Below are 13,708 nucleotides of genomic sequence, written 5' to 3'. Positions count from 1 at the left end.
CTTTTTCACGGAAATCGGCCGATTATGATCGGTGGCCGATCGATCGGCACACCTCTAGTATGCACTATTTAGATCAATATTATACAGCCCAGAAATTGAATCAGAATTAGAATTAGAATAATTACGAACTTGGAATCCAGAAATACTTAACAGGAACAGTCACTGCTTAGTTTATATTACTTTTAACGGAGAAAAGGATTTAGAACAAACTTAGAATTGTGGAGTACTCACTTTAACCCAGAAAAGGAATTAGATAAGTCACTCTTTAGCTTATTTTATCAGAAACTGTAGAGTACTCACTATTTAGAAATGGAATTGGATATTTAGCAATCCTGAACAGGAGCACTTAGTTTACATACTTTAGAACAATATTAGATTAGTTTTCTTTCCTCTTTTTTTCTTTCTTTTTCTTTATTTTGTTTGTATTTCCTTTTAACTCATGTAAAGCACTTTAAATTGCCTTGTTGCTGAAAATGTGCTTCATAAATAAAATTACCTTACCATGCATTTATTGTCACTCTTTCCTTAGCTTTTATTAGTGTTGAAACAAAGTGATTAAACACCCCCGCCTCCTCAATATTTGTATCTCAATAGCAAGGACTCATTAAAGACAGTTACTTCTGACTGGTGTCGGCTGTTTGGTAAAATCGTACTTGAACGGCCTGTATTTGTTTTGCACTTTTTGAAGTCCAGAGGACTCCACAGTGCTTCACATTCCACCTAACCGTCTCTTTAACTTGTAAATGTTTTCTGCTGTATTAAATGTGTAAAATGGTTTCTGCAATTGTTAGTCGACAACTTAACTAGCAGAATAATTAGCCTTTTTTTTTTACGTTTCAAACCAAAGAGAACCAGTTGCATTTGTATTTATGCTTTTATGGTACTTTAAAACTCAGCTGATGTTGTTGAAATTTTGAAGAACCCAGATCAGCCTCAGAAATTTCACTTGGCAGACAGCTTTTGAGATTAGTGTTGCCTTGACGACTGAGGGTAAAGTCACGAGGGGTTAAAAATGGCTGATTAAATTTTCTGCTATTTGCATGCCATGAGTAAGAGTGGGATTTAGAAGGAATGCCTGTCTCTTGCTGATTAGCTTTTAAATTGCAGTTCACAGCTTGGCATTCATATGTTTACAAGACAACAGATTCTCTCAGTGGCTCCTTTCCACATTTCACTGGGAGTGGAGACGCATTCTGTCAGAATGGACATTTTAGGAACATCACATCAAGATATCATTTCATTTTCAAATGATCCGATCATTTGAATTTGTATTTGTTATCTGAATAGTTAAGTAGTTAAGTTTCTGAAGCATTTTTGATCATTTCAAGTTGTTGGGGTTTGTTTTTCAGTAGCCTGTTTTAGAGTTAGTTACTCTGAAGAGATGTTAACTCTTGTGAATATTGACTTGTTGGTTACTGGCTTTGTGAATTTAAAGCTGACATTTTACTCAGTAGTCTTGTCACTCCCACTACCTCTACAACTGGAAGTAGATGTTTGTCTTTACAGTTACTTCCAGCAGTCACTTTAGAAGTAAAAATACTTTCTTTCTTCCCCTTCTTCTGTTTCTTTCCTTTTTTATATCCTTTTTTTCTTCCTACTTTCTTTCTTTTCCTTCTTTCTGCCCACCCGGCAATTAACGTGCAGGCTTCTCTAATTTGTGAACATTAAATGTAGTTGGAACGTAATTTCCCTTTGGTTCAGGTGTTTCTCTATGGGGCTAGTCTCCCGTTTTAAAAAAATAATCTCTGAGAACTGCTGCTTAAATGTTAAGCAATTTAAAATCTTTTAATTTATCTATACTGAAACCTTTAAATCAATTTTAACAGCACTGTCAATCTCAATAAACAAATGTTAAATTTCTAGATCTGGGGTCTTTGTTAAAATGTTGACATTTATGGACCCCAATTCAGTGCACTTAACACAAGGATTGTGCAAAGTGCACAATGCTTGTGCTTAGTTGCTTAGTTTATTTTTACTTTGCGTCAGCTCTAAATGTGACCAGCATTACATCATGTTTTAAGACCCACTGGCTGATTACTTAGTTGGGATTTAACAGAAGGGCAAATAAAAATTACATTTATTTTAATTATATATACTTTTTGGTTTGTTGTTTTTATTACTATAGTTATATGTTTAAGCATTGTCAACAATGTCTTTCAGTAACAATGTTTTACATTTCCTGTTAACGTGACAATTTTTAGTACAAAAAATATCCTCTGTTGGTTTTGCATAACACACACATGCTTGTTAGTGGCATGTGTGCAGAAAATGCTTCAGCAGCATCACTCTCCCATATAGCTTCTCCTTGTGCAAAGTGCACTGAATTGTTGAACTATGGAAAGTGACCTAATCTGGAAAGGGACCTGGACATCACACAGACCAGGTCCTTAGAGCTGGTCTGTGTGATGTCTTTGACTGTTCTCTTCATCCTTCTTTGCTGTCTTTCTGATATTTGCTTGGCTTGCCACTTCTGGGCTTAACAACGTACCTGTGATCTTCAATATCCTTGCACTGTTCTTCACAGTGGAAACTGACAGCTGAAATTGTCGAGATAACTTTTTATATAATTCCCCTAACAAAGTTTCAACAATTTTGAACAATTTTTGTTTTCAGGTCATTTGAGAGCTTTTTTAGCCCCCCATGTTGTCAAGTTGTCAGAGAACAGCTTGCAATTGGACACCGCAAATATATTTTCTTATGACGTTCAAGTCTTAATGAGCGTACCAAGCCAATATTTATGTTCCAGTGAATCGGTGTTAAAAAGTTTAAAAAGTCCAAATCTAGGCACCTGTCAAATTTTGTCTTCATTCATATTGCACTTTATATTTTTAATCCAAAAATAACTGTCCATCAGTTATTTGATTATATAAAACTGAAATTGCTGATCCAGACAGCCAAAGATTTGGAAACGAAAGTAATAGAGAATCTTAGGGATGCCCAAACCTTTTCATATGGCTGTAATTACCAAATTGTTGCACAGAGTGGTATAACACTTAAAGGAAATGAGACCTAACAACAACAAAAAAAAATCTTATTGCGAAACAGACTGACAGTGGCCAACACTGTTGGTCCATAAGCTGGAAATGGGGAAAAAACATATTTTCCTGATTAACCAACCTTGACCAGCTGCCCTTCATAAGATTTCTGATAGACAGGTCAAAAGTAGAAAGACTACTCCCAAGGAGTTTCAGGAAGAAAATATCAGGTATAGTTTGTCCCACAAAACCAATAAGTAAGTGGGAGAAAACAGGCTGGTCAGATGAAACCAAACTAATAAATGAACTCTTTGGACATACATAATTGAACTCATAGTTTGGTGTGGAGCTTGGCAGGTGGATTCTTCTTTGCGAAAAGAATTATATAATTTTCAGCACGTCAATGAGAACTGATTTCGGCACTTCGGATGAAATATGTTGGAGTCAATTAAATATGACTCCATTCAGTTATTTAACCCAAGGAGAAGCAGACCCAGTTTTTTTTGTAATTTTAATGTTTTATTGTTTAAACTTAAAAGATGAAACTGAACTACATTTAATCTCATACAGGTTGCACATAATCACACAGAGTTTCTCTTTCTATCTTCACAGAGACTTTACGTTGACTTCCATTCATTTTTCATTTATTTCTGTAGCCTAACCTTGACCTTTACTCAAAACCTAACTTTGATTAGGTTATGCCTAATGCTATACCTAACCTAAACTCAATTCACACCTTAGGCCTAAACCTAATCCAATAGTAGCACATCTTCTTTTGGGATCCAGGCTTTGGGAGCAGCCAATCCTCACAACATAGTATTAGTTGGAAAAATGGTCCTTACTATGTAGGGACCATTACAAGGACAGACACAAAAACAAACACACAAGTATGTAAATAAAATGATAGGAAAACCTCACTCAAATGTAAATATAATTTTTTTGTTACATATTGATGTAATTGCGCATCGGTCTGTGTGCCAAAGTGCCTGAAATGCATTTTATGTGTGGGGCACTTTGATTCTCATTGATGAAGTAAACAGGTTCAGATTAGTAGATTAACTGCAAACAGGTCACAATTGATGATTATTAAGGAGGACAAGGTGCATAGATAATCACACATGTCCATAATTAGCAGCGAAAGGTGTGCATAATGGTGGAACAATGGTGGCTTTGGCACTGCTGGAGGACATGGCCTGTGGAAGGATTTTGGTTTCTGAACTTGATGATGAGTGGTTTATTACAAAGCAAATTCAAAAGTGCTAAATGTTTTGGTGTCAGTAGACTTTGTTCAAAAGCAGAGTTAATTTTATTCCAATATTCACATTCTGTTTATGTAACTGGGGTGTATAATTAGGCCCGAGCAGCTAAGCGTTGCGAAGGCCTCTTGAAATCGTGCTGTTTATTGTTACGATTCTTTCCCCCTCTTTAGGGGGCTTTTTGGGGGCCTTATCATATTCAAAAACTCACCAAACTTGGCAGGCTCATAGAACCCATGTGAAATTGCAGAATTTTAAGATCGTTGGAAAAATCGCAAAAGAAACGGCTCAACGGCGCCACCTAGCGACTTTCAAAAGACCCTTTCCTATTTACTTACTTTATCGTAGAGACATGAAATTTGGTATACTTGTTGAGCTCCCCAGGATGCTCAAAATGTACAGTTAATGTCATAGTGCAAGTATGACAGGAAGTCGGTCATTTTGGATTGAAGTTCCGATTTTGACCCCATTTTGGCCGTTTACAGTCTTCGCATTTGATCGAACTCCCCCTAGAGATTTTGATTAATCGGCTTCAAACTTGGTCAGATTGGGCATGGCCAATTAAAAGTTATCACAGGTTTGCGTTTTCGTGCCTCCTAAAGGGAGTTACCTGGGGTCAAAGTTCACGTATTCGCCATAAAATACAAAACTGTTAACTCCTACACAAAAACTCACAGAGGCACCAAACTTTCAGTGATTGATCATCGGGTGCCCTACAACACTCAATGGTCAAGTGATGATATCACTAAGGCCACGCCCCCTGATATCAGGAAGTGGCATACTTTACTGTGAATGGTCGCTATCTGACCCCTTTGACCTAATCAACATGAAACTGTGTCCAGAGACAGAAGACATGTTCTTGTGTTGTGGATTCAAACCCCGTTTTCGATGGAATAGGTGGGCGTGGCCTCTTGGCGAAGTGACCTGTACCGCCGTCGCCTTACGTTTGGCCGTAAATTCCACAGTTTCAAGCCGAGCTGCACCAAACTCACTAGGATGGATCCTTATTGGCCCCCCTAGAGGAATCCATAAAAATATTTGGAGGGCGTGGCCTAATTTTCTATAGCACCCCCTAGAATATTTTAAATGGTCAGCCCCAAGCCATGCTTTAACCTAGAATTATGAAACTTGATACACATGTGTATCGTGTCAGGACCTACAAAAAAGTCTTGGAGCCATGGTCCAAACCCAACAGAAAGTCAGCCATTTTAGATTGAAGCCACGATTTCCTATTTTTCATAGACGTCGCATCTGATCGAATTCCTCCTTCAGCTCTTGAGATACAGATTTCAAACTCAGTTAGCAGAGTTTTGAGACATTGAAGGTCAAAAGTTATCACAGAAACTTTTGTATGTCAAAGCATGTGGGCATGGCTAAGTGGCAACCTTTGACTATTCGCCATAAAACATAAAAGTGAGAACTTCCACACACAAGGTCACATTCACCTGTTTTTTTATGCTGTATACCTTACCTTTACTCTATTATTAAGAGGAGTTTAATCTTGTGCCAACTGACATAAAATGACATGATGATGAACTCTGTTAATGCTGGCTTAACCGTGTGGGCGTGCCCAAATGGCGAATTGCAGTCCCTCGCCATATGCATACGATTGACTCTAAATCACACATGGAACATGCGATTGGCACCAAACTGGATATTTATGAGCTTTATTCACAGCTAAAGAGCCCAACAGCATTGAATTGTAATTTGACTCCACTGTGCCCCCAAGGTTATCAAATCAGCTATATCTTCTCGCTACATAAGCCGATCGGCACCAGATTTTTGATGCGTCATCAGGGAGCGCTGCCGAACACATCAATGCATACGGCCTGAAGGACGGGTGCTCTAACTGCGCGAGAGTGTCTGCGGTGGCTGACGGGCGGCAGTGCTGGGACCCCCGCGGTGGCAAATAGGCCGGAGCGGCGCTGAGCTGCGAGGGCCGTTCAAGGCTGCTTGCAGCTTTAATATTGGTAGTTAAAATCCAATGTTAAAACAAAGTATTCCTGTATCAAATCTGAAGGTGTTAAAATGGAATCAATAACTCTTGACTTCTTAATTCTGAACTCTTACAGTGGCTATAACACTAAAGGAGTTAATTCACTGACTCCGGATCACAGGTTCCTAGTGAAGCAACAGAAGCCAAGTCATTTCAGAACAATTTGCTTTCTACATGTCTGAGTTGTTCACCACACTTGGTAAGTAATTTTTTTTCTGAGATGGGTGATATTGCTATTATTTTGAGTAGAAACCAACCTGTATGATAGACGTCACGTCACATTCGCCACATTGCTCGGTGTAAGCATATTTAGTTTAGCATGCCAAATGTTTGCGGAGTTTAAGTGTTGGAGAAAAAAATCGAGCAGGTGAACATTCAGTCAAATTCTTGGGTAACTTGAACAAATCTGTATTAATCTGGATCTTTTCATGATGTTGAACTTTTACATGAATATTGGTCAGATTTATCAACCTTTCTGTTCCTGATTTTTGTTTTCTTTAATAAACTGTAAAAGGCTTTTTCATGACAAAAGCATATTCCGCACTAATACCCGGTATAATTTATTCCAGTTTTTGAGCCTTTTTATATGCATTTTACAGCAGTTTAAATCATTTTATTGCCTTTTTTCTAGATATTAAGATAAGTTTGCTTGAGGATGAATCACCAGTTGTCAGCATAAGTCCCTCTCACCCCCTCAGCCCTCCGTCGCTTCTTCCAAGATTTTTGCTCCAAAAATGGTTATGCAAGTGTTAATATCTCTGAAATTCAACATCTCTGTAACTGAGGCTTGTTGTTAGAGTTGTAGTAAGAATGTATTCCTTTGTTCCATTTTTCATTATGTTTTTTGTTTATGATCCAGAGACCAACACTGGCTGTCTTACTTGGAGACTCAAGACTGTCCAATGCAGTACCTAAGAGGAGCACGTTGGTGTCCGCAGCCAAACTTCACGGAAAGCCCAACAACCCGAAGACAATCTGCGTTAGTGAATGGACAGCTCTTTGGAGGAGTGCAGAGAGGCCCTGTCTCTTATTAGATATTCAACAGAAATATGAACTGGGTAAGAAAATAAGGCATTGAATACCAGGTCGGCCTGTTATGTAATATCCAGCAATCTACATGTGTTAAAAGAAAATTTACTATATCATATTACACAAACTTTTATGTATGATATGATGTAGGCTTTACTTTCTCCACCTTGTACTTTGGACAATTTCATGCATATTGTATTGAAGAAAAATGTACTAAGCATACTGTTCTTTGCATTGACCAGCTGAAATATGTTACACTTTTTGATAAGCAATATGTGAATGAAAGTGAGTTGTATTTCTAATTATGATGCATGTTTTGAAATAAATGCATTTCAGAAAATTGTTGCCGCTTTATTAAATGTTTATTTTTCAAAGAGTTTGAAACAATAAAATACCTATTTAATATTAATTACAAATAACTCTTATGAAGTTAAAAAATACTCTGGGAGAGTTAATATTTAAGATTTAACACTGAGTTAGTGTTGCTTAGTGTTAAATGACTAACCAGCAGATTTGATATTTGACATGTGATTAGAGTCAAGGTCCCAACTCTTCAAAAAGAGTTAAATTAGCACTTCCTGTTGTGGATCCATATGTGCACTTTAAAAATGTTGAAATCAAATCTGACAGAGTTAATTTGGGCCTGCTGGATTTGCTGTGTAGTTGCTTCAGATTATCCTAGCCTGGCCATTGCCTTCCTTCATTTAGAATTGTAATCTAACTGTAGTTTTAGCATAGGCAGCAGAGGAATTGGACAGGACTGTTCAGTCTGTGTTGGCCCCGCTTCCGAATATTAAATTCACATTAACAGTTCAGATCAGCACTTCCCTCTTAGCAGTGGAGGTTGGTTGATTATAGCACAAGCAACTTTAGGTAAGCTTGGTAGTGTCAAACTGGTGCAAATTTCACAGCCAAACTTTTGTAATTATGTAAAATCTAAAGGATGAATACCTCCAGGAAGCATTTGTTTCTCAATAACCGAGAACCCAGACCCTCTTTATGAAGCACATTGTGCAGAACAAAGGACTGCTTTACCTAATTACCAGGGCCATCATTCTGGAGCTCTTTGCAAAAGTTGCCTTCATGTTGCAAATGTAATCAAAGGAACCATGCATTACCAGCTGTAGTTCTCAGAAAGCTGGAATTCCTTGCAAACAGAATTTTTGTGGGAAATTGCTGACGGTTTGGGAATATCAGTCATTATTTAACCAGTCGTATATTGCTCAAATACACATGGTTCCCTCACTCTGCAGCTCCATCCGTCCATCCATTTTCTGTACACCGTGCACTAATATAGCTATCAGGGTACCATCTGGAAACCAATGTGCCTTTATGAATAGAAAGCATTTCCATTCTGTAAATGTGCAACTTATATGTCAATCGGGAATGTCCCTAACACATAGAATAGAATAGTCTTTTAATAATTAAATAAAGCATAGTAACAAAAATAAAACCCATTTAATATAAATGGGTTTTATATTAAACCCATTTATAGTATTGGGTTTAATATAAACCCAGATTGTTGAAGCAATCTGGACTTGCTTCAACATTATTTCTTCATACTGTGGAATAATTGATTTTCTGGCTCAATATAAAGGACTCTCCAGCTGAAAACTCATCAATTGAAATAATAATCTTTGATTTCTAAATTATTTTCTTTGTTTTTTTGTTTATTCTTAGTGTTTTGCTTTTAATTTCATTACTTTTATTTTTTAGTAAAGGTGACCTTTACTAAAAGGCCACCTTTTAGTAAAGGTCACCTAAAAGGTAAAGGTAAACCCTAACCCTTTAATAAGCCAACTTTAAAAAGTTGCCTTATTAAAAGGCAACTTTTCAATAAATGCTGTTGTTATTATCTGTAGTTGGAAACAAACTCAAGCAGAGGCTGTTGCCATGATTATTCAAACAGGTAGTGGGAGCTTACTCGGTATTAATACTAATTTGCCCCCAAGTGCAAATTAGTATTAATAAACATGCATATAAATATGCATTTAGGGGCTGAGAAATATCACACGAGGCTGCATCTAGTTTACCACAAATCCAGATTTCTAAACACAATGTATGCAGTGACACTTCTACTACAAAACTTCATCATGACAGCTGTACACTCTTTTATATATGAGACCCCAGATGTGCTGTCTTATTGAGACCTGTCCACATATACTCCATGCTGTGACTGCAGCCAAAAAAGTACATTTATTTTATACTAACTTGAATGTGGTGAATATTTATTCAGTCACAAATTTTATGTTACATAGTTTTATTTGCCATTATTTAGTATAAATCAGTTTTCACTTTGACATTAAATGTTTTTCTTGTAATTTTTTTTTATGAAGCAATTTGTTTTTGTTTTATTCGCTTTTCTGCAAAGAAGCTTTACAGTGTATTAGAAAAAAAATGTATAGTTAAGTATATAGTTATGAGAATCTGTCATTTTTTTGTGGTAATTTCTGTCAGAATGATTGATTTGTTAAAGCGTTAAATAGGGTGAAACATCACCGAGTCAAACATTGATATGTTTCACAATCTTAATGTGTTTTTTTTTAAATCAGATGAGGTGTTCAGAGATCTATACACATCATGTCCTATGGGGTTTGCATTGGGCATCAGGTGTTTTGTGTCTGTACAAAGCTTCACTCCATTCCTGTGTAATAATTCATTATTCCCTTGAATTAGTCATGGTACAATATTAGTCATGGTTTTACAATATTTTCCTTTTGTTAATCAACAGCTGCATGCTAACACTGTGAGAAATACACAACATGATAGATGACCAGTGTGCACCACGGCTGTTTTTTTTCTTTCTTTCCAATCATAATCGGTTGTTGCTACATTCTCGTCCAGGAGGTGTGAGTGCTGCAAGTCAATGAGTATGCTGTATTGTTTGATAACTAGGATCAATTGGAATGTATGGATGATTTAACTGAATTGTTTTGTAAAGTTGTCTTTGAGACATTTGTTGTGAATCGGTGCTGTGTAACTTAATGAAATTGGATTGGTCTCTCAGTAAGGACATTCAGAGTTTAGGTCAAAACGAACATTCTCCATTGGTCTACTAAACATAACATTTGCCTTCGATTGACTAGAGTGATTGACAAACTTGAACCATTATACCAGTACAGGGAGGTGGGTTCTGATATGTGGTTTGACAAGCTGCTCAAAACATTTCGTTATGAGAGTTTGCAGTGGGGCTGTAGGCATTCAGGGGGACACAGCAGATGTTTTCCTTCCTGTGTAGGAGTAGAGGTTTTATAGGATTGATACTGTTATGAAAGCAATGTTGATGATCAGTGTCAGTTTTATTTACTTTACAGCAGTTGACAGGAGGTTATATATTGATTTGTAGTGATTTGCAAGTTTTCACTTAGATTCTATTGAGTCTAAAGGCAAGACTTTCCTTTCAGGGAAAATTAATGGTCGGTATTTGACGGTTTATAATTTAATAAGTGAAGTTTATTTATAATGTGCTTTTCGAAGACATAAAATCGCAAGTCGCTTTACTACAAAATATTACAATAAACACAATAAATTCATAGCATAAAATCTTGAGAAAGTAAAACCGTTTTCAGTTGGCTTTTCAAAAACATCCATATAGTCAACAAAACAGAGCTGCAGTCTTAGAACCACTGACTGAAAGGCTCTGTCCCCTTTAGTTTTCAGCCACGTACATGAAACAACCAAGAGATTCATGTGTCTGGAAACGAAGGCCCACCAGCAGCAGAGTATTTAGTTGGAAGATGGAAGCCAGTTTTGGCCAGATTATCGGAGCTGTCATTTGCACTGATGACGTAACATGGTGGTGTTGTCATATTTTAAGAATCAAGATGCTTGGTGAGAAGTTGTCAAGTTGCTTAGCATTCCATATATAGGAGTTTGAAGAAAAGTCTGGTTAAGAGCTTTCTAACCTTCATAGTTTGTAGAACATTTTTATATTCATGATATGATATTTGATCTTGAAAATACCCCATAATTATCTGAAAGACTACAACTTCAAATGTGCTAAAAACACCTTCAAATCAGCTTGTAACCAAACATGAACTGTCCTGGTGGTGCTCTTGACTGCAATTATACCACCATGATCACTTGAGGAAATGAGAATCCTGCACATTTGGAGGCAATCTTTGTGAGAGACACAAAATAAGACACATTAGTACTCAGAGAGAGCAATCGTTTAGGATGGAGAATGGCTTTGACAGAGGAATTGGTGCATAGAGGGTGGCAGAGTTAAAGGGGTTGGGTGTGGAAGAGGTAATGGGAGGGAGGCTAAGAGTGACAGGAAGAGGAGAGCTGTTAGAATGAGTGGAGAGCTGTGCTGTAGGTAGAGCCACTAGACGAGATAAAGAAGAAATCATTCAGTCAATCAGCCCAGGCCCTGGTGCAATCATCAGATCTCATCTGTTTTCAAGAGCAATTCTACCCTTTATTGAGCTGTTGTGTCTAAAACAGGGGAGACTGTAGTGGGGAACATTAACCCATGCATTGCCACCTCCATGTTCACTGGAGCTAGAAATGAGAAATGATAATGAAGAATAGTCAATCTTATTATTTTGGTTTATCTCCTGTGTGATCAGTCGGAATTTTCTTTTGGCTGTTGACGCTTAATTATGCTGAGGTTATTTCTATTGCATGAAGGTCATGTTAAACAGAGTGCCATTTTGTTGTTATATCCAAGCATATAATACAATACTGAAAAACGTGTTTCAGGCTTTGCTGTGTTTTTCTGGCTAATGTTGCAGTCTCTTTTGAACCTTTATTTAAAGTCATACAGCATTAAGTCAAGTGTAGGTAAAGCTTTTTTATAACTTACTATACATTCCACAAATGTCTTTCTGTTTCCCAGATGTCAGCCGAAAGGTCAGTGGTGAAATGGCCAAGCCTGCCTACGGTTGCCAGGTGATCATTCAGTCAGAGAAGGAGAAACAAATGATGAAAATCTACCGGCGAGAAGAAAAGAAGGAGAAAAAGAGAACCAAAGGAAGTGATGATGGTGACTTCTCAGAGGCTGTCTTGACCTTTGACCCAAAAGAGATGAGAGCTCAGCGGTATATCACTTCCAAACTTTCTCTCTCTTGTGTTGTCTTTGTCTTAAATCCGTCCATCTCTGCTTTCGCTCCAAGGACTCGGCAAAAAATAAGACAAGATTATGTATTTTTCATGGCAAAACGTCAGCTTCACAAAAATCCAACTAAGAAAATAAAGCAGTCAAAAAGCAACATTACAGTGACTCTGCAGCTTATCACATATCCTCTCCTGTGGAAGATTATCATGAAAGTTTAATTTCAGTGGATGACAAAAAGGAGCAGTGATCTCTTTAATTACTTAGCCTGGTTAAATTCTGTGCAATGTGAAGGAAGATTAGTGGAGAGGTAAGCCTCAGATGCCTCTCACATGTGTCTTTATATTAATCATCAAATATTGACAGGAGTATTTATTTTTGAATAACGAATGAGGTGGAAGGGTTATATTCAGAAACATAAAGCCATTTTAGCATTTTTTTTGTATCTGTTGAATTAAATATTTTAAAGAGGTTATGTATAATACTTATGAGCTATCAGTATTTTGCAATAAACTTAATTGAGAACTTTCAGACCCCCACAGCTAAATTTTACTCGGATTGGGTGTAAACATTTCCACTAGGATGGGGAGTGATTAAAGTGCTGCAAAGTCTCTGGTTCTGTGGTGTACAAGTACTGTAAAACAAAATTCTATACCAGACACATTTAGTATATCCATCCATTTTCTTCCGCTTCATCTGGGGTCGGGTCGCGGGGGCAGCAGCTTCAGAAGCGAGGCCCAGACTTCCCTCTCCCCAGCCACTTCTTCCAGCTCCTCCAGGGGAACCCTAAGGTGTTCCCAGGCCAACCAAGAGACATAGTCCCTCCAGCGTGTCCTGGGTCTTCCCCGAGGCCTCCTCCCGGTGGGACGTGYCCRGAACAYCTCACCAGGGAGGCGTCCAGGAGGCATCCCTACCAGATGCCCGAGCCACCTCAACTGGCTCCTCTCGACGTAGAGGAGCAGCAGCTCTACTCTGAGTCCCTCCCGGATGACCGAGCTTCTCACCCTATCTCTAAGGGAGAGCCCAGACAGCCTGAAGAGGAAACCCATTTCAGATGCTTGTATCCGTGATCTCGTTCTTTTGGTCATGACCCAAAGCTCAGGACCATAGATGAGGGTGGGAACGTAGAGCGACCGGTAAATTGAGAGCTTCGCTTTTTGACTCGGCTCTCTTCACCACGACGGACCGATACAGCGCCCGTTTCACGGCAGACGTTGACCCAAATCCGCCTGTCGTTCTCCCGCCCCCTTCTTCCCTCATTCGTGAACAAGATCCCCABATACTTAAACTCCTCCACTTGAGGCAGGAGGACTGCCCTGACCCGGAGAAGGCACTCTACCCTTTTCCGGCTCAAGACCATGGCCTCGGATTTGGAGGCACTGAGCCTCATCCCGGC

At 38.3% G+C, this 13,708-nt stretch overlaps 1 protein-coding gene across 3 annotated transcripts in view; it reads left to right on the top strand.

Moving 5' to 3' along the window:
• ascc3 (activating signal cointegrator 1 complex subunit 3) overlaps positions 1-13,708 on the top strand; it is a 368,707-nt gene that overhangs the window by 50,680 nt on the left and 304,319 nt on the right. For all 3 annotated transcript variants that reach the window (XM_008432855.1, XM_008432856.2, XM_008432857.2), the window contains one exon: positions 12,097-12,298. In XM_008432855.1, the coding sequence (XP_008431077.1) occupies positions 12,097-12,298 (202 nt within the window). The remainder of the gene's footprint in view (positions 1-12,096; positions 12,299-13,708) is intronic.

Source organism: Poecilia reticulata, linkage group LG16 (genome assembly GCF_000633615.1).
Source record: "Poecilia reticulata strain Guanapo linkage group LG16, Guppy_female_1.0+MT, whole genome shotgun sequence".
NCBI classification, from domain to species: domain Eukaryota; kingdom Metazoa; phylum Chordata; class Actinopteri; order Cyprinodontiformes; family Poeciliidae; genus Poecilia; species Poecilia reticulata.
This window is presented reverse-complemented; position numbering and strand designations above follow the sequence as displayed.